This window comes from Lissotriton vulgaris, chromosome 1_1 (assembly GCF_964263255.1).
Source record: "Lissotriton vulgaris chromosome 1_1, aLisVul1.2, whole genome shotgun sequence".
Taxonomy (NCBI): Eukaryota; Metazoa; Chordata; class Amphibia; order Caudata; family Salamandridae; genus Lissotriton; species Lissotriton vulgaris.
The window spans coordinates 1,985,825,248-1,985,847,638 of record NC_141685.1 but is presented as its reverse complement, the minus strand read 5'-3'; the positions used below and the strand labels follow the sequence as shown (position 1 = coordinate 1,985,847,638).

Genomic DNA, 22,391 nt, shown 5'->3' with positions numbered 1-22,391 from the left:
ACTCTCTTTTTCCCATCTCAACTGTTTACAATCTTAGCATTTAATTTTCAAAAATCATTACATCCTATAACAAATCTTACTGTGCAAATATGACTATATGCCAAAGGAAGGGGGAAATACCATATGAGAGAAATTTATTTTCAACTGTAAAACCACAATAAATTCAACACTCCACGAGGTTTTAGTGCATTCATTTCACACCCAAAAGTGTTAAATGTGTGTGTGGACCTGCGGTGAGGAAAGTAGTGGACAGGAGAAGAAAACATTTTCTCGCAGTGGAAACATACAGTTCAGGAAAAAAGGAGGAGTCATTTTCAAGTCGGGTTCTCTCACAGCCAGAAAATCATATGTGGGAAAACCTATCTAGTTGGAGTTAGGCAGAGGGAAATTCTACGATGTAATACCTCTACGTCTAACTCATAAACAGGCCCTCAGTGACATAAGTTATATTAATTGCAAGGCTGATAATGTTATTTCAATAATGTTCCAATGGCAATTAGACAGGATAAAAGAACCAACTGCACACATTTTTACATGTTAATTAATAATAACTGTAGTATTTTATCTCAAAATGAACACTTGATTTCAACTGAGTCTATATATATATTTTTTTTTTTAGTGTATCTTATATAGCGCACGGCTACCCCAACGGGGTGTCCCGGCGCTTGCATTGGGAACCTGTCCTGGCTTTTCCCTGTGAGATAACCCGTACTGGGCATCCCCAAGGTGAAAGCCAGGCATCCCGCCGCGGGGGGCCGTAGTGAAGATTAAGCAAGCTATTGCCCAGAGTTGCAGAGTGTGAACCTGTGATTCGAGTAGGCACCGAAGTGAGAATTATCGAGTCCGTGGACACTTGGGCTCAGACCCTGCCGCGTCGGGAATTGAACCCTGGTCCCGGGTCTGACCTCAGCTTCCGGGTATGCTTCCTCTAACCATTGAGCCACACTTCTCCTATATGATAGATTGAAACAAAAATAAACAAAATGAGCTCAGTTTCTCGTGTAATGTGACTATTCATGCTTGCATGTGAATGTGAGACACACCTGGAATTGTTGAAGGTGCAGGGGAAGGGTGTTTTCCTCAAGTAAAATTCTTAGGAGAAGCAGATTTCCTCCTATTTCTTGCCCTTTCTGTTTTAATGGACTTAAAACTTTGTACATGTTACCCTTTCTACGCAGAAGTAAAGTGCCTGTGCTCCCTTTTAAACATAGTTAAATTGGCACATTCCTGATTGACATATTTAATGTATCTACAAGTCTCTATTAAATAATGAAGAAAATACCTGGAAGTTATATGCCACCTGTGGACTGCACAACCTACTGTGTAATCCATAGAGTTGGCCTATCAAACATTGTTTCAGGCTAACTATGTGTAGCCTGACTGCAGCAGTCTACATCCCTGCTGTCAAACCTGTCAAAACAAATTTTTCAGACAGGTGAATTTCCCTGATTTTGAATATGTATAAGTCACCCATAAGTACACCTTATTGCTCACAATGTAGGATGTCTGATATTTAAAAGTGGAACTTGTGTAAAATCAAAGTATGCCCCCAAATGCTATTTTTACTGCCAGGGCTATATCTTTAATGCGTAACTTTGACAAGAAACAACAAGTGTAGTCATTCCACATCTATTTTTTATATTTAATGAAAACCCAATTCATTGTTGAAGTGGGATTTTTATTAAATATGAGAGAAAAGTACATTTTAGACAGTTATATTTTTCGTGTGTGCGCGTGTTAGTCTAAATACCACTACCCTGAAACAACTAGCCTGCCAGTGCCTCTCTGAGAAAGAGTTGTAAACATTGATCCCACTACGGAGACAATGGCCCTTGCCTTTTTGCTGTCAATTGCTTAGGTAAGAGTTGGCGTTTTCTTTCCCATTCATCTAGAACAGTTGGTATTGGGCCCATGAACTTCATTACATTGAAATGGGTGAATGTGAGGCTTTTCCTTTCACAAGGTAATATAAAGTTAGAGCTGGAGAAAGGCAAGCCTGCTTCCTGCGTCTCCACTAGCTAGGTTGGCTGCAAACAAAGTGGTAGGGAAGCTTTCCCCAAAACCAGTTTGGAGTAGATACAGGGATGGAGGCTGGTCATTTCCCTTGCCATACCTCTGGATGCACACAAAGATTCTGCTCAAGGGGGGATGAGTTACCCCATCTTGAGTTTGAGTAAGAAGATGCAATGTGGGAATGTTTTCTGTAGGACAGACAGGAAGTATGGAAGGGACTTACACCTGAAATAATTTGGGGACTGGAACCAACCAAGAGAGACGTTTTCATTGGGCCGAAGTGCCAGGTTTGTCGTGGAGCTTCTCTGCAGCAGCAAACCTATTTCAGCGGATCCTCTCCAAGAAGATATTTGACCTTGTGAAGTCCACGTTGGATTCAGCCTACTGCCTCCCTCATTAATAGGAAAGGACCTCCAATTCAGAGACTAAACCCAAAGTGACAAACTTGAGAGCCCAAAGGCTCAAAAAGCACTTCTACCTTGATCCTCTGGAAGACTTTTCCTCCATTTTGTAGACCTATTCCAAAGGTAAAATCCTTGACTGAGCCGTCCCACTTGATGTATCTGACCGCAGTATCTATCGTGATCTGCTTCAAAATGCACTTAGGTCTCAGTCTACTGCCACCATAGACAATAATTGTGATTAGAGCTTTTTGTTGCTATTTCCATTTTAAACTTTAAAAACTCATATTCCCTGTTCCTCTTATTGTATTTTTGTCATGTTGACGTCATGCTTTTAATTAAAATGCACTCTGTTCTTCTCATTTGGTTTTAGACTTTTATTGTTTGATGTTTTGACGTTATTGGTAAATACTTTACACATTGCCCCAAGTTAAATCTGTCTGCTCGATTGCATAAATATAAGCGGTTGAGATCAGGTGAATTTTGTTTCTTTTTTTAAGTTAGTTATTATTTGTTGATGTAAGTGACCACTCACCCCAAAAACATAATCCACTGTCTTACACAGTGTTCCTTTTGCACAAAATAGACACACTAAGATATTGCTCACAACTTCATATCGAAATAGAACATGCAGTCCCAATTTGATAAATGAGGTTCGCTCTCCTACCCAATGTTGTGTCTGTTTCTAGCGAGTAAAATAGTTAGTCTGATTGGCTCTGTTTCTAGCAAGGAGCCACAATTGCTCTTCAGACTTTCCACCAGTCTCCATGAACCTGTTGCTCGCCACTATGACATCTTTCTAGTCCATGAAAGATATAGCATGCAAAAGGCTGCATACTTTTGCTGCACTGTAATATTGTGTACAGGACATATAAATAAACTAACACACTCATGGACACCCTGGCCAAGTATTTCTTAGTTTTGATAGGAAGATTTTCATTTTCATTGGAAAGCGAAATCTAAAAATAAATTACATGTTCATTTATGTTTTACCTTAGGGTCTGTTTCATAATCCAGCGCAACATCAGTTGTACTAATCACACCAGTATCTTCATTCAAATTAAAGAATACTTTTGTATTGGGCGATGAGTTTAGTAACTTAAACTGAAAAAAAGAAACACAAAATTCACTAGGTAACAATAGAAAGCAAACAGCAAATCAATATAATTAGAAAAAAACTATCCTGGCAACAATACAAATAACAACTTTATACAGTTTGTCATACTGCAGATGCACACATGTATTATTCTTTTTCAATACTCATTTATTTTTGTACTAACTTCATAGGGAATTGGTACACATGATCCTAGTACGCTAATATTGATGAGCCTCATTATTTTCCCTCGTTTGAAGATAGTTCATTTTATCTAATTGCAACTTTTGGATTATGCCATTAATAGTGTCTGGGGAGTTAAAGTCTAGCATATGGGAAACATATGAACAATTATGATCTATTAATGTCAGCTCTTATAACCACCTATACTCATGTGTGGATATGTCATCGGATAATGTTTGTGAGCCACTGCTGACTAACCAATTCTAGATTTGTGGGTTGCTTGGTCTAAATGGTAGGATGAGGCCTCACAGTCTATCTAGGCCAACCACACTAACCCTTAGAGCAGTTGTTCTGTATTTCACTTGTATGCGTTACCCCTAGCGCAGCACAAATTCATAGCTGCCCTGGGGGCAGCACATTCCGCATAACAGGGCGCACTTTCCCAGTTCGTGCCCAGCACGCCTTTTGAAAGAAGCACCTTAGTACAAACTGGGGAAGTGTACCTTATACATAATACGGCCCCTGGAGTCATTATTGAACCCGAGCTTAGACCATATATCACAAGGCTTTCCACTTTCTATTAGTAGCCATGGAAACTCGAATTGCACTCTGGTAAATCAGTTGCAAACGTACAGTATGGCTTATAGAACGCATTTGAGAGAGTTCAAAAAAAAAGAAAAAAGGGTTTGACAGTGATTGCTTTTTGCAAAAAAAAATTGAGGTGAGTGCTAAAACAGTTTCTTAGAGAGAAATATGAAGATCAGTGTCTTGATACTCACAAATCTATGAAACCAAACAGTCATTCCCTGATGCACTGTAGGAAGATTCTAGTTCAAAACAAATTTTGGGAGGATGCTCTTGGAGGCTACAGCACCCAATATCTAATGGTCCAGTAAGCAGTAAAACTGCAAATAATAGATCCAAAACATGAGTGTACTATTTTACAGATAACACGTAACTTTTACTGGTATTAATTATACTTTCTTAGCAGAGGGTTATGTTAAGAGGTGGTATTATTCCAGTGCTAACCCAGAAAAGATTAGCACGATGGCATCTTAGGATAGTGAAGTCAATCCAAAAACGAAACAGCTCACCAGTATTGGGTCCTTATGGTATTATCATATTTTGAGAGGTGTGTACAGCTCTCAAGACTATTTTGTGAGTTCATTTCTATTGATGCAATTCCTGGGAGCCGGAAGGGTGGCACGATTACATGTTTACACAGGCATTGTAAAAACATTGGTATCAGCTCAGGACACAGGAAGCAGGCAGAAGGAACAAAATGGTTTGGACAAAAAAATGCAAGCTTTCTAAAATCAAACTTTACTGAAAATTAATTTGAGTTCAAACTTGACTGTCCCACCATTTCCCAATCACATCTTAGCACTTTTTAAATGCAATCATTTAACCCAGTGTTATCTAATGGAGGAGACAGGCCTTGCGGTACTGAAAAACAAATTTAGGAGTTTTCCACCAACAAGACATGAACAACTTGTAACATATGTTCGTCTTTATAATACAATGTACTGTGCCATATGGTATTTTAGAACCTACATTAGGGGTGGCTTTTATTTATCAAAAAGGAAGGTTTAGACCAGACAAAATGTTTATTTCGCCAGGTCGAGTTGGCAGTTTTAAAATCGCACTATAAGCTACAGTGGCAGACTGGAGATATGTTAGCTACTTTAGTGGGTGGCACTAGTAGCATTTATTTATGGGCACAGCGTACAGGTAGTACCATATACTAGGTGCTTACAAGTAAATAGAATGTGCCAATCAGGTGTAAGGCAATTATACCATGTTTGAAAGAGAGAGCACAAGCACTGTAGTACCATATTCCTATTGCCAATACAAAATAATTCAGCAAATTTGGAGGAGTGAAGGCAAAATGTTTGGAGGAATGCCACACCAAGGAGGCCAGGACTAACAGGAGGCACATTGTTGGACCTGTAAGCCTTAGGGTGGTTTTCCTTGAATCTTTTTAACTTACCCTCCCCTCTTTGTTGGAATTTGTTTTTGTTGGCTTTAGGAGTATGTGCACATTACAACTGCTAACCAGTGCGAACGTGTGTGTGTTTCCCCTTTAAGCATGATAAAATTGGATTACACCTGGTTGGCATTTCTGATTTACTTATAGGTCCCGTGTAGAGTGGTATACCATATACCCAGGTTCTGTAAATTAAATGCTACACGTGGGCCTGCATCACCAAATGTGCCACCTACTTAGGTAGATCCTGAAACCATATGCCATTCCTGCCATTGCAGCCCGAATGCATTTTTTAATTGCTAATTTGACTTGGCAATAAAACCCCCTTTCCAACCCTTAAACTATCCTTTAATTGCAATGAGGCACCCCCTAGATTGCTCATAGGACAGGTTGTATTGTAATTAAGGAGATGGACATGCACATTTAAGTTTTACATTCCTGGTAGTGAAAACCTCCTAATTTAGTTTTTCACTACTGTGGGGCCTACCTCTTCCTTAGTATAACATTGAGTGGCCTTATTACATTTAGTAGGTGCTGACGTTCGATTGGGAACAGGTGAACATTTCATGTTTGGTGCCTTAGACATTATTTAAAATCCTCTTTATTGGTAAAATTGGATTTTAAGTTACAATTTAGAAAATGTCATTTTTAAAAAGTTTAATTTTTTTTTTTAAAGTTTTATTCAAAATCCAAAAAAGGATAACAAAAAGTTACAAAGGTACACTGTACATGGCATTTCAACCCAAAAATTCATTGCATGACACAATTTGTCGCATAGAAAAAAAATGATGTAGAACACAATGCCAGGTCTGGTTACATTAACAGCTATGCAGAGAAGAAGGTACAGAGTGACTAATACAATGTGTGCCCTGATGTGTACGGCAACAGCAGGTGTATGGATTATGTGGAGGTGTGGCAGTGCCGTGTGTCCCCATATCTATTACGCCTGCACCACTATGTTGGGATTTTGTTGCAGCATCTGCCCCTCCCCTTGTCAACGATAATTAATCTTGGAAAGGTTGCCAATTATCAACTGGTCGTGCAGCTGGTGGTTGCAGTTGTGCGTACATTTTGCTTGTGGTGTTGCAGTACGTCATACTGCGTAACCAACCCTGCAAGGTGGGGGCATGTTTACTACCCCAGCCAAGGGCAATTTTGCACTTCACAATCAGGAGCGCTATGGCAACAAAGCTTTGTTTAGATTTAGGAAGGCTATGTGTATAACCCAATAGTGCCCAGAGGGGTGATGGAGTGACCACCATCTCGACCATATGGGAAAGCTCCACATGTACTATTTGTCAATAGGTCACTAGCATGGAACACGTCCAAGTCTTGTGCGCAAAATCGGTATCCGGGCTGACAACTCTTGGGCACGTGTTAGGGTAAGAGGGATCTATGGGGTGCATTTGCCCGGGTGACATATAAGCATATAAGGAATTTAAAATGAAGCAACTTGTGCCGATGGTAGGAGGATACCCTGCGGATCTGAGTACAGTACCAGTCACATTGCATATGTGTGATAGTGTGACCAAGGTTGCGTACCAAAGCAGCCCTCACACCCACGTCACGGCAAGGGAGCATGTAAATCACTGCTTTATACATCTTGGCCATGAGGTGGTTACCATCTCCATATTTTATAACCCCTGTCAATAATGTGAAATCTGGAGGTTTGCTCTCAGAGCTCTCTGTAATCTTAATAGCACAAAATGGTCTATCACTGATGACTATTTGCCACCGATTATATTTAGACACCAATGTCTCTTTTGTATTGTTTACGATTTCGGATTGTATGTATAATGTGTGATAACAGTGTACTGTAAAGCGCTCTGATACCCCTGTGGGTCATGTTTGCGCTATATAAAACATTATAAATAAATAACAGGTTGAAGTCCCCACCCATACAAATGTGGTCTGCTCTCATGCGCGCAATGTTTGTATACACAGTGTCAAAAAACCCAGGATCCTCAACATTTGGTGCATACATGTTTGCGAAAAGCACAGAGCCTTCAAGCATGCAACCCTTAACCATCAAGTAGCGCCCACCTGGATCCCGGCATACCTCTATTTCCTCAAACAGTACCCTCTTGTGAATCAAAATTGTTACCCCAAGCGCATACAAGCTATATCCAGCAAAATACTTGTGAGCCCCCCATGACGCCGCCAATGGTGTTTTAACTGCTATATCTAATTGTATAACGGCAACGTCCACCTGGTGGCGCTGTAGGTAGGTCGTCATCTGTTTACATGTACGGGTGTTGTTCAAACCTCTAACATTCCAGGAAAATATTGTCACCTTAGCTTCAGCCTGCATCCTCTTAGCCATAATCTATAATTTGTCTGTGCGGCCTGATAAGACCCAACTGCTGTTTAATATTCTGTAACTGTAAATTAGCAATAAGCCATGTTCTGCATTTCTGTCTATGCACACCATATCCCTCCTCCCCCTCCAATACCCTCTTCCCAACTTCAGTGGGAGTACTTTTCCACATGCAACAATCTATGTAAACAAAATCAAACCAAGATCCAAAATAGAACCATTATGATATTGCATTAAACTAAACAGGTGCATCTACTTGGCACACTAGTGCCTGCTTACAGTAATGTACTTCTTCCCTGGTGGCATTGCAATAAGGCAAAAAGAAAAGGGAAAAAGGGAAGGACCCTTAACTAGTGGGAGTAACCATAACAGGCAGGTGAGTGTTCACTCAGATACTGGTACCTCATGGGGTAGAGTCAACAACTCGAAGGTTTAGTTGCCGGTAAATAGATCTGCGCTGGCCCATGAGCCCGGTATATTTTGCGATTGATGCGGCGATGGTGATCCGCACGTTCTATCCAACTTAGAGAGTTTTTGACGGAACTCCTGGGCATACTGTGGAGAATCAAATATTCTCGAGCCGCCATCCACGTCCACCTTCAATCTTGCGGGGTAAAGCATCCCATATCAAAGGCCTAGCTTCCGGAGATGTGCCTTCATGCCCACATATTTGCATCATACTTCCTGTACCATTGCCGTGAAGTCCGGGTACAGCGATATAGTGGAACCCTGCCAGTTCAGCTGCCCCTTCTCCCTTGCCACACGTAAAGCAGTGCCCCTGTCCCTGAAATTGAGCAGGCGGGCTAAGATTGGTTGTGGTGGGCAGCCTGGATTTGGACGCGGCCCCAATGTATGATGCACACGTTCTACCACAAACGTAGTGGTGAAGGCCTTGCTCCCAAATAGATCTGTGAGGAGAGTTTCTACAAACCGGTCTAGGTGCCCGGTATTGGTGGACTCCGGCACCCCACAATGAGAATGTTGTTACGTTGCCCTCTCGCCTCCAAATCTTCGTTTTTAACAACAACCACCTTGAGGAGCCTTTCCATTCTGTCTAACTTCGTAGTCGTTTTGGGCGGCACCATCTTCTAAATCGGAAATCCTGCCTTTAGCCATATTAAAACCGCCCTTCATGCCGATCGAGCCTAGCCCATAGAGACTCTAACCTTTTATCGAGTGCATAGAAGCAGGTGTCCAACGCCCTGAATCCAGCCCTAAGTTCCTGTAACATGGCATCTGAACCGGCCGGTTCCACTTTCCGCCATGTCAGCCCTCTGCGCAGTCATACTGGTACCAGAATTTTCGAAGGAGAGGGTGGTATGTTTGGGGTCTTTACGACCCATGCCAGTTTCCAACACTTGCTGTAGCACACACTACTATTGTTCGGTTGACCCAGGGCTACACCTCTGTATAAGTGCACACGTAGCCCAGATATACCGACTGCTCAGGACTGCACAGCACAAGGGACACTTAGTGGCACTACGGCCTCAGGCAGTCATTTATTTCCAACGTGGGTTTGTTTGTTTGGGGGACGTAGGGCTATAACTCTGAATATGTGCACATGCAGCCAGGATTTAACAATTTTAAAGGGCTGCACAGCTCAAGGTATCCGTGGTGGCACTACAGCCACAGGCAGGCATTTCTTTCCAAAGTGGGCCCATACTCCCTGCACCACCGCAGCTCCACCGTTGCCGCCTCAAGCACTCAGGCACCACAGTCACAGCCAGAGGTTTGTGCCATAATTGCATTCAGGGCTCCCAATGTCATTTTCTCATTGTGGTTGGGCCCCTAATGATTCCAAGGTGGTGGGCGGCCTGTCGGTTAATCACCCTGTGGCCTGGGGCCAGCTATAGGCATCTCCCTCATCTATGTAGCGAGCGCTACACATATCCGCATTGTCCGGTGCCTTGAATGTGTGTAGGGCAATGGCTTAATGCACGGGGCAGTTGAGACAACCAAGTACAAAAAAGAGTGTGTGGTACAGCACAGCATCAAGTGAGTGCAGCCGGGGGCAGGACACAGGAGGGACATCATGTGGGTCCCGCAGCACAATGCTGAATGGCCGACCCCCAGGCTCACACGAGGCCCCTGTCACCTCCGGGCCTCTGGGGATCTGCCACGGACCCTCAACACATGTCTGTAACAACTGAGGTACCCCCGCCGCAGTCACTCACCCATGGATGATTCAAAGTTGGACCCCGGCTCCGCCCACAGTGACACCTCGACAACGACTAGCCTGCATAATCCAGTCCCTGGCTCCACAACGAGGGGCAAGCTGCGCAGCGCACTTCGTACTTCTGATGGTGCCGGACTGCACCTCCCGCAATCTTTATGGCACACACTCTGTCGGTAGCATCCCTAATCCCTCCTACAGCACAGAGCATCCCATCTGTTCCAACGGTGCCACCTGGAAGGGCTTTTCCGGCAGGGTCTGGAGCGGAGCTTCAAGCCAGCGTGGCCATTACAGTCGGCGGCTTGGCGACGCCCCCCACTTTTACAAAGTTAACATTTTCCTGCCCTATTTGTTGCCTGCAGCCTGTCCTAGGTCACATGATTAGGTGTAGATGGACTTTGTTTATTCCTCCCAGATAGCCACACAATAGAGGCGGGATTCTCAAAGTACAGCCTTCCTGATTTTTAATTGCAGCTCATTGGTGAACAGCAGCACTAGGTTGCTGTTCACTTGAGAGAGCAGGAACATTCAGAAAGAGGTAAAACAGGCCTACTTTATTTACACGTTAACTAAAGTAATGGTAAGGAAGCAAGGAAGGTGTTCTAGAGAACTTATCTTTAGTAACACCTTTAGTTTTAATGTTTTAAAGACATCTTGCACTAAAAATCTAACCCCTTCCATGCTGGGCCGTTTCCGCCGCTGTGCGGTAAACAAAAAAGAACAGGGCGGGCTGTGACGAACCCCAGCCGTTGTCAGCACACGAGCGCCGTAGAGCGTGACGGCTGGGGTTCGTCACCAGCATGGAAGGGGTTAAAGACATGATAAACTCTCTGTAAACGTAAAAAAAGTGTATGTTATTAGCATGAATGAGCGTTTTACCTTAGTGGATTAGATTACATCACTGCATGGAGAGGCATTTATTAGATGTGATAGTTTTCAAACATAAACTTTGAAACATTCATGCCACCCCCATTATAAAAACAATGCCAATTGTGAACCACAAGAGACAAGTAATTTGTCAGGTACACCTTATTTGTGGCCTCAGTTGCTATATAATTGGATCAACATTATAGTTTATTAAATAAAACCCAAGGGAAGGTTTTGTACAGCACAAATCTTGAAGTCATGTATTTCAAGGAGCTCTCATGTGTGGCAATGAAGAAAAAGAAGGGAAAGTGAAATTAAACAATTGCCAAGGATCACACAATTTTGTCAAACGGGGAAGGCAGGACAAATCCCAGGTTTTCTGGTTTCACATGTTGCAATTCAACCCCCAGATGAGTATCTCTTTCCCTCTCAGGTTTTCCAATCAAAGTTAATGCTTTATCTTGAATTCTTGGTGCATGAGAATAGAGTGGTGGAGGCTGAAAGAACTCATTTGAAGACTCAGTTTGTTGTGAGCACCATGCACCTGCTCACCTCTCTCTACTCCCACTTTTCATCACCACGACCATAGCGCTGTTGGAATTGGTGCTACCTTTAAGTATGCCACAGACAGTACTTTGTGGCTCCTCCGAAAATGTTTGTGAGTATCCATGCAAAAGAATGATTAGGTGTGCCTGGATGGGCCACTAACTGGCAGGATGGGGGAACTGGTCACAGTCCCACTTCCATCCAAATAGGAAGTGCTCTGCATTTTCTAAAAAGGACTTGACAGTCATGTATTGTTCATGCAGCCAGCTTGGAGCCAGAACAGAGGAAGATGGAAATGTCAAGTATTTCAAAGGGAAATCACTAGAAACTTCTCCAACTTCAAAGAGGGCATTAGGCATAGGACCCTCCGACACACACTTCTGTTCACTCTCGACTGCCCGGTGCTTTGGCCTGATTTGTACTCCACAAGACTGCTTTGCTGTGCCTTTAAGGACTTTGCCGTGTGGATTCTGCATTGAATCTTCAGAGGCCTGCCCTCCTACTTAATCCCTGTACCACTCCCTGAACCCCAGGCTACCATAGTGACAGTGAAGGCTCTTCCGCTATGGCAGAGGAGCATCGCCCCCACCCCTGCCAGCATATTCAAAAGTTGAAAATAAAACAATAATAAAACAGGTTTATTACCATTTTAAGTTTCAACTTCTAAGTGCCGTATTCCGGCAGCTGAGTCATTGCAGGGCAGTCACAAGGGGGAGTGGTAGGCACTGCTATCAGTGCACATGTTAGTTTTGCTGGCTGTCTCAGGCCAGCCAAACGCACATGAGAGCTGAGCTATTTTCCACCTGAGCTGCGATGCTGGGTTGGAGACAGCAGGCAGAGGTTCCCAGTCTCACAGGGCGTGCAAGTCGAGGGCACTCAGGCAAATCCAGAAGCTTCTTTCATGCATGAGAGCAGCTTCAGGATTGGCCACAGTGAAGGTTGGAAGCCTCTGACTGTAGTGGAGCCACAGGAGGAGCAGAAAATGGTGATTCGGTTGGCTGCAGGCGGCAGGTAAGTTCTTCTTTCTTTCTCGCTGAGCCACCTCCCCTACCTCTGCTACCACACCCGCCCTGCACGCTGCCCTAAAGCCAGTTGCTACTGCAGAGGGAGTCCAAGAGCTATTTGGCCAGCCTCCTGATCAGAACCTCAGGGACAGAAAAGGTTCCAACCATCTTAAGCCCACACCTGGTCCTAACCCCCATGTGTGCCCCTCCTGTCCCAGGTCCTTGGTTGTGGTGGTAATGTACCTGGATAGCCAAAATCCAAAACATAGGGGTCTATTTCGAAGTGGGGGTCTTCCGGCTGCCACACTCTCAGCGACGCAGTAGTGGCTTTCCACTATCTGCCAGATTCAAAGTCTTACCAGCGGTGGACCACTGCTTGCACCAGGGAACCGATGTTTCCTGGCAGTGGCGGGGCTGAGGCCTAATGTAACATGCTGAGCGGGACTGTCACAGTCCCACTGAGCATATTATGAGTTCCACCAAAGCTAGATATTTCATGGCAGGCTCCCCGCAATGAAAAGGCTGGTGGTGGAGGAACAATATGGCCCCCATGCCCCTCCTTCAATGAAGATGCATGCCGGTGGGACACAACTTGTCCTCCCCTGTCAGATATCACCCCCAGTTAAAGCTTGGCATTGATGTCACCGTGCATGCCGTGCTGGAAAATCTTTGCTGTTTCCATTAAGGTGCCTGTTTTTCTGGCACCACCATGGGAACAGCAAAAAGACCATATGCCTGCAAGTAAAAAACTTGAAATCAGGCAGGAGGACTTTGGACGGCTTTGGTGCAGCCCCTTAACGATTTAGGAATCTTTTGGCTAAAAACTGCTCTGAGTACCGAGAGGAGACCAGGACCAACCTGCTTGTCTATCTATCAAAGATGCATTGCCCATTGGCCTGACCTCGCAGCAGCTCCCGCTACATTCATCTTTGTAGCAAAAAATCTTACTCGGCAGTCCTTCTTCAAAGGGGTATCCAACTGGGTGGAACTCTTGTCGGTTACATCCTTACAGCTTTGTCACGCTAGAGAGTTTCAACTTCAAAAAAGAAACTAAGTCTGAACGTAGCCTTGCCCTCTGAACTTTACCTTCTCAGAACAATTCATACTAAGCCCGAAGGTTAGCACCGACCGGGTCCAATCCACTTCTTGTATACATTTCTGTTATTACCTATACTCATGTATGGTGCACATATTCTAGTAATCCCCACACTCAAATTGGTGCATTGATTGGGCTTAAGGATATATATTTGCCTTATTGTATATGTAACACAGTTTTATGTATTGCTTCCAGCCCTGAGGAAGTCGTAAGGGTTATACCTGCATACGTCGAAACGCGTTGGCACAAGGGAGTGGAAGAGAAAGAAAAAGAATAAAAGGATTAAAGACAAAAGACGAATATACATTTCATGTGTCTTTATATGTTTAATGGAATGTACTCCTTTAGAATGTGTTTTAGCCTGTGCAACAGAAAACTGTGAATAGTGTTTTCAACTTTGTGTTGAGCTTTTGGAGGGATTGGGTGTTTACTCTCCCTTTCTGTGAGCACGGCTGTACTTTGTGGGTGGTAATTGTTCAGAAACAGAACAACTAAGTGTAAATTTTACATGAGCGCTCACCATCTCTTTAAACACCGCCTCTTTTTGTAATTCTTCACTTCTTGTATATGACTCTCGCTCAATTGCGGTCGACCATATTGTTTGACTTTGATCCGGTCTCATGTCCGCAGGTAACAGGTTGATCATTTAAGTGCAAATTTTTACCCTAAACTGTAAAAATTCAGAATTCTGGTTCTTCTGGTTGGATTTTTTGTTGTTTTGGTGTCAAATAAATTATTAAAATGTACTCTATTTTGGGGACATGCAAAACACATCTACTGTGTGCTAGATCATGCATTATGGTTTTGTGCAGGCATGCATGTCTAGTCGAGTTTGCGATTTTGTGGCATGTTCATTCACATGTCTAAGCGTTGGGGTTGTATGCTTAAAAGAATGTGGCTAAGCCATTGTTTTTGTGGGACATGGCAGCTAGCATGAACTATTGATGCATATCAACAATTGTTGTTGAATGTGCACATGTACGATTGTTATGTGCAAATGAATCTATTTTGATGTCACATAAAGCCTAATTACACAGGCTATGTGTTTCTTTTAGCTATTACAGATCCCGGGAGGGGCGAACACCTGTAGTCACATACTGTAGAGAAAATAATGAGAATGCATTATGTATCTACTGGGCAGCAGTCAGCGTTGAGTCAGAGATATGTAAATGTAAATGTAAATGTAGGTGTACTTATATAGCGCAACCTGTCACCCAAAGGGCATCCTGGCGCTTGCTTAGGGAACCCATCCTGGTATTCCCCTGTGAGAGGCCCCGGCAGGGTGTCCACAGGGTGAAAGCCAGGCATCCCGCCGCGAGGGGCACTTGTGGAGATTAAGCAAGCTATTGCCCAGAGTTGCAGAGTGAGACCCCGTGAGTCGAGTAGGCACCGGAGCGAGAATTGTCGAGGCCGTGGAATTTTGAGCCCGAGACCCGCTGAGGCGGGGAATCGAACCCTGGTCCACGGTCGATCCTAGCATCTGGGTCTGCCGCCTCTAACCACTGAGCCACACTTCTCCAGAAATGGTGTGATAGCTTATATCTTGCCAAGTCTTTTACCGCACCCTGAAAATAAAAGGAAAAACTTACTTCGTCAAGGCTAGTTGCCAGTTGTCAACACCTGCTCCGGTCTCCTCTGGATTGCTACAATACCCGTAGCAGTAACCGGTGTTGTTTTGAGGAGAGTTCAGTGGGAGCGGCTTGGACGGATGAATGCATATGCACGTCATCGCGTGACCGTATGATGTGGAGCGCTAGTGTCCGGGCTGGTAAACACTAGAGCGCACCCCAAAAGGGTTGCACTCAATAGTTAGTTCAACCGGAAGTGCCCCATGAGTGTACGCGGTTCATCAATGGACTAAATGTTGCGTGATATCTCATTGGAAAGAGATAAAACAATTAAAACAAAATACCAATAAAACAAAACAACACTGCGTAGTTGTGCCAATATTTCGAATTATGTTAAAGGTTTCGGGAATTGTTTTTTTTAAAAAGGTTGATTGGAGTGCAGTAAAGTGAATTGACAACTATAGAGAAAATGAAAGGATATAATTCTTAATGATTTGAGAGATTCTAACTTCATATGGGCTTGGTAGTGAGGGCTGTGATAGCTCTGAGTTTATGAGAATGTTGTCCAGACAAATTATAGGGTTGTGTGTAGTCAATATATTTGTGTGGACTTTGACTACATGTGACTTCAGGGGAATTTGTTTAGGGAATTCCATGGGATATTATCATTGAGCTCATTCATATGGATGGACAAATGATAGCTTCATTGTTGTTCTTCGTGTAGAAAGTGACTCTGGAGATTGGTCATGTTAGCCTCTAATTGTTCTATTACCACACAGCTCCTGTTATTGGTGGTATGTCCAAGTTCGAGGAAGTGGTTGGTCATGTGTGTGGATTTTGATTTGCATTGGATGCTGCTCCGATATTCACAGATGCGAGTTTTGATTTTTTGGCTAGTAATGCCGATATATTTCAAACCACATGGGCAGGTGATCAGATAGATGTTTTTCATGGAGTTGCAATTTGTATGCCTTTGCATATGCCAATTTTATTCTGGTTCCAGATTCAGGCTCTTTGTGGGTTTTGTAAGATGGCACCCACTACAGTTCTTGCATGGGAAATGACCTGTCACATTAGGGAGCCCCCATGCATTTAGCACAGTGTTGGTTTGTCTGGTATGTTCTTGTGGGCATGTTGACACTAGAATGTCTTTTAAGCTTCTTCCTCTTTTATAAGAACATAGCAGCTTTTCCCTAATGAGTTTTCCTGTGTTCAGTATCTTCCAAATTCTTTGTATAATACGTGACATTTTATTGGAAATTGGGTTATCAGTGGTGACACATGTCAGAGGGATTGTAGATGATGTCTATTGTTTCTGTTCTAGCAAACCATCCCGATTTTGGTTGCGGGCTCCTTTTTTTGCTGTGTTGATGATCTTATCACGGAATCCCCACTCCTTAGATTTTGTTGTCAGGGACTGTGCTTGATCTTTGAAATCTGGCAGATCACTGCAATTTCTGCGTAGTCAGAGGTAGTTTCTGAATAGTAGATTCTCTCTTAAAGATCTTGGGTGAAAGCTTGTGTAGTGAAGGAGGGAGTTTCTTGCTGTAGCCTTGAAATTAGTTTTTTCCATTTTTAGCCATTATATCCAGGTCAAGAAAGGTGATGCTTTTTTTGTTCCCACTGTGGGTCAACTGGAGGTTGGGATCACGTCTCTTTATCCATATGAGAAATGCTTGCAAGGAGTCTTCCGAATCTTCCCAAATTAGGAAAATATCGTCCTTATACCTTTTGTAGAATTTCATGGTTGATGAAAAGGGCATACTGAGATTGAAAAGATGTATTTTCAATCACACTTGAGGCAAAGGTGCTGCCCACAGATGTACCATCTGTAGGAAGAGATCTCCTCCGAACTCAAAAAAGTAATGTTTAAGAAGTAGTTCTGCGCATTAAAGCACAAAAGATTTTGGGGTGCTGTACTCCCAGCTTGTAGACTCCAGTGATATTTCTAGAACTTTCAGTGTATCATCTTGGGGGAGACTGGTATACAGATTCTCTATGTCCAACCTAACCAGAAATTACATCATGGGATTGAAGGAGAGGGTTCTAATTTGACCTAATAGCTCCGTTGTATTCTTCAGGTAGGTTGCTGTGGTCTGCACAAGGGGCGGGAGGAAATAGTCACAAAACCGTGAGAGGGCTTCCAGCAATAAACCGATGCCTGACACAATGGGTGGTGGATTTTTGTTTTTGTGAATCTTCGGAATCATGTGGAAGTATGGGATCTAGTTAGAAATTGAGCTTCCTATTTGCTGATTTTGTCCAAGCTTTCTGCGTCTTAAGGCACATTCTGGATTCTATTTTTTTTACTATTACTTGGGCCTTGCTCCAACCGTTTGTAGTTTTTGGTGTCATTCAGTAGACGTCAGCACTCTTTTTGTTAGACATCTCTGTTTTGTAGTATTATGCCCCTGACTTTATCGGCTGGTTTTATGATGATGTTTTCATTGGATTTCAGGGTCTGTAGTGCGTCAAATGCTGTGCCGCAAGTGTTCATGAATTGTGGTTCTTCATGGGTTGCTTCTATTTCATTGAACACAGCTTGCTCAACTGCGGCAATTTCAACCGGTATGATATTCTGAAGAGACTTAAGCTTGAATTTGTTATCTCCCTGCTCATCATTTGTCGTCTCAGTCGGTTGGTTTTGAAAAAAAGCTTTGAGTTTTAATTTGCTAAAATATTCAGCCATTTCACAGTGTCATTTAATTTTTTTTAGTCCTGCTGTGGGGGAAAACCCTAGGCCTTTGTTAAGAAGGTTTTCTTCTGTCTGTGTTAGAACATAAGAGAGAGATTGGTGACTAGGTTCTGGTGGAGCTGGGTCCTGCTTGTTGTTCTTTGATTTTGCTCCGAGTGTATGCTCCTGGGTTCTGGTCTTCTTCTCACTTGACCTGAGTCTGTCTTCTTTGTCTGCCTTGACTCCTTTGGCCGCTCCCTAAAAAAGGAATCCTTTGGTTTGCATTCATAAATGGAGGTTGCGGTTGGGCAAATGGTGGGCTCCATCCATACCATACATCATGTAGGAGTTCATCTGTAGTTATGGATTAGGGTAGTGTACTTGGCCTCCAGGTGGAATTTGGGGCCAAGGTTGTCGCCAGTTGTTAATTCTTCCTCTGCCCCATTGTCTTTTGCGGTAGCTTCCTGTGCTCGAACCGCTGCTCTCAGATGAGTCTTCAACAAAGCCTCCTGACAAGTAAGTACGTTTGGTGGCTTTGAGAATTATACCATAATGTCTTCCTCCTGAGTGCCACATTGAACACCGATAATAGATGAAATCGTGCTTCATCTAATATTTAATTTTGTGTTAAAAAGATTTCATTATTCTCTATTTTGTCTTTATTATAAAAAAAACTGTCTTAAGCTCTCATCGTTTGTTTAAAATAATGTCTGTAATTTTGTTTGAGGTGCAAAATGTGAACATGTTTGGCCCTTCCAAGTCAAGTCAGCTGCAAAACCTTTCAAGGATAATATTGTGAAACAAGTCTAAAAGAGGGTAAAAGATGCTTCTGTTCAACTGGTACACCTATGCGTTATGTGTTGTCCCCAAAAAATGATTGTATTCTTGAAAAGGAAGAGCTATGTTGATCAGAACACCTCCATGAACACAGCTAGGATACAGATATTTCCAGTGTTTAATAAGGGGTCAAAAAAAGGTACCCAAAAAGCCTGGATGGTAAAGGGATCAGCATCGCAGTCAGGTTTTGGGCTCGAAGACAAGATGGCAATTGCTAGCGCATTGACCGTATTGCATCATATTGTGCCAGAGTCAAGTGGTGCGCTAAGCATGGTTACGATGAAAGATAGGGTGGAGTCTTCTGTAAGGAGTCAGAAGGGTGCAACTAAGAAAAATAAAAAGTAAAAGAATAAGAAGCATCCCTCAACGGAAAACAAAAATACTGCATTTCCCTAAGAATTATTATAGGAAGTGATTGAGGGCGGGGGGTTGATAAATTCCCTCTTGAAGGCAGTGCCTCAACTGCCTCAACTGCACCTACTTCGCAGAATTGCACATCTGATAATCTTGTTGGGGTACAGGCAAGGCTGGAGAAGTGTCAGCTGGTTCCACTCTGTCCTCTCTCCTCCCACAGGGAGCCTTAATTTCCATTACAAATGTTCTCTTGAACCTCCTCGAGTGGAAGGGGAAAGGGAAGTGGGGCTTATTTTCAATTGCCAGAGACAGGTTCTGGTGATTCTAGTAATCAGGTTGAGTGGCCTTGAGGAAAAGGTTCCCCCTAGGAAGGACAAGGAAGGGGTATAAGGTCCCTCGTTTGTCTCATCCATAGAGTACGATAAATCTAGATAATGGCAATACAATAGCCTCTGTTAGGTACCACCATCCTTTGCGCAACTATGGGGTAAAAACATTTTGTCAGATTGTCGGGGAACCTCTATGGTTGCCCCGATAAGCCCTTCACAGAAGACCTGTGTGAAGCAGAGTGGAACATCACCTGTTCTGGATTTTATCCTGTTATTTGATATTGAATCCCCCCCAGTAAATAGAAGCTCCTTCCTAAATTCTTTAATGGAGCTTGGCACCTTAAAGTTGGTGAAAAGTAGTATTCATTTCTTTGATTCATCCCCTTATTCTTGAGTTACCTTTGGTTCCCTGGTGAACACAAACTTGATGTTGTCCTGTTGTTGATTACTTGGAATTCACTATTCAGCAACAACATGGTCTAAAAGTATTTAAGCCAATGTAATCGATGCAGTGTGGTCTGAGTCTGATTTTATACAAGGGAATCCCAAAGACATTTTTATTTCACTAGAGCAAGTGCATTGAATAATTAATGTGGTGTAATCCATTCCTGTGCTCCTTATTTGAAGGATGATTTCTCTCACTGGAGTTGGGTGGTGGGTGCTTTGAATAATGCCCGCCCTACACTCAGGATAAATGAGCCTTTGTGGTAGTCTGGGTGGGCTATGTCCGTCATGGCATATGTCTTAATTGGGTCAAGATGAGAAAAAATATAATGTTTTGGAATCCTTTAATCCGTTAATCATGTGTTTACAATAAACCTGGTCATGTACAGAGTTTGATTGTAGTGGTTATTTTGTATTTTCCTGTAATGCAAAGCATTCTTGAAGGGTCATTCTAGTGGGGGGTGGGAAGGCGGGGTGACAATCTTTAAGAACACAGTTAACTGGCATCTTGTACTTTATATACGTCCCTCAAATTTGTGTCTATGCTTGAAGCTGGCTTTCCAGGGTGCTAATGGCTGTCCATCCTTCTTTATATTAGTGAATATATATATTCCCACTGGGTAACCGTTTGATATACCGTTGAGCTCATGCTTTGCTTTTGTTTATGACATTTATATTACTAAAGATTGCCCCCCGTGTTATAATCATAGGAGACTTAAATAAAAAGGTGTAAAATTCTGCCTCTTCAAACTTTGTCAACGTTGACAAAGAAGATACACGGTCTATTCCAAAGATTCTGTTTCCTGATAAAATTCAAATGGGCAAGTGTGGGTTTCTGCTACTTGAGACTCTTAGCAAATTTGACGAATCTTTCTAAGATTCTCCATACAAAAAGTCTATCCAGGTCAGCTCCTATCCTGAAAGTTTGGGGATGGTTTGTCAAGCAAGGGGTGAGAAAAAAGGGGGGTCCCAAAACGCATTTTCTCCATGTTAATTTTCATAGGAAATTTTGCAGCCCGTACTGCTGAACGGAATTACCCCACATTTAGCAGAAAAGTAGAGCTTGGTTCAGAAAGCAAACCTTTTTTAAATGGTGTAAATTCGTTCAATAGTTTATGAGAAATTCAAAAAATAAGAGTCAAAAAATCTTTTTCCCATAGGAAATTTTGTGCAAGGCTACAGCTGAAACTACTGAACAGAATTACCACAAATTTGGCAGAAAGGTAGTGCGTGGGTCAAAAAGCAACCCTTTTTTAAATGGTGTAAATCCGTTCGGTAGTTGATGAGAAATTAGAAAAATAAAACTTTTGAGATCAGGACGTAGTCTAAGACGCGTGCGCAGGCTTCACTGTGATTGGCTGCTAGTAGACCAAACCAGGAAGTGTTGGCAGCCTTCTTGTGACTCGGTAAAAGCGAGCCACCTGAAAATAGAGAAACAAAGGTATGCAATAAGGAAAAGGGGGCAGGGTAGAAACACCCTGACCCTCTAGGCCTGCTCAGGGGGTCCTAGAAGGACCCCCAGGGCCCAAAAAAGTATTTGAAAAAAACTAAGAAACTGCAGAGTTGGTGCTGGGTGCGGGTTCCCGCGTTTTATTTTAATGAGGTCCCTGGGTGGGCTAGGTCCCGGGCGTATTTGGTGAAAAAATTATAGCAGGGGCTCGCTTCACTTATGGTGGGAGGGGGGTTCAGTAGGCTGTGGAAATTATATTGGGAAAACAACAATGCGTCATACTGCGATCTTTCTATAATGTAAGGCGGAATAATGTTTACTTTTTCTGCAGTGTTCACTGTTATCACGGTTGGAGTCACTTTGTTACAGGAAATTGATCAAAATGTGGTAGTGAGTGTTCTCTATCCCGGCGGCATTTCTTAAAAAATAATAGAGGGGTCTCACTGGGGCCTCCGCAGCCCCGGGGCTTCACTCATGTTGGGAGGGGGGTGCAGTAGGCTGTGGAAATTATATTGGGAAAACAACAATGCACCGTATTGCGGCCTTTTGTTTAATATAATGTTGAATAGTGTTTATTTATTATGCAATGGTCACTTTTGTTACGGATAGAGTCACTTTGTTACAGGAAATGTATTAATATGTGGGAGGGCATGTTCTGTATGTGTGTGCGGAACCAAATTAATCTTTAATTGTCCGAGGTGTTCCAACAACAAGCTTAATGTTCATTGGGTGCGAACCATCGAAAGTAGAAGTGTTTCCTGCCATTCACTTCTCCACCGCAGAGTAGCAATAAAAACTGAATAAAACAGAAGACATGCGCAATTTTTTATGAAACATAGAGGCGCTGTTGTTCCAGGTTTTCTGTATATAGTACATTGTTTTCATGTAAATACTAGACAGAGTAGCGATAAGGGTGAATTGTATTAATTTCCCGGTTATATGAATTACATAATACTGTTCTCTCTTTCCCTCAGATTTGATTTTTAATTAACTTAATTATTGTATGGTTATATATTATTGATATTAGTGGCTTTTATCAATTGTATGCCGGTTTT

The 22,391-nt window shown here is 42.8% G+C and overlaps 1 protein-coding gene across 1 annotated transcript in view; it reads right to left on the bottom strand.

Annotated features, from left to right (window-relative positions):
- The window catches only part of LOC147751482 (cadherin-related family member 4-like), an 866,423-nt gene that overhangs the window by 459,815 nt on the left and 384,217 nt on the right, over nucleotides 1-22,391 (bottom strand). The window contains exon 10 of the mRNA XM_086938604.1: nucleotides 3,408-3,518. Within this exon, the coding sequence (XP_086794730.1) occupies nucleotides 3,408-3,518 (111 nt within the window). The remainder of the gene's footprint in view (nucleotides 1-3,407; nucleotides 3,519-22,391) is intronic.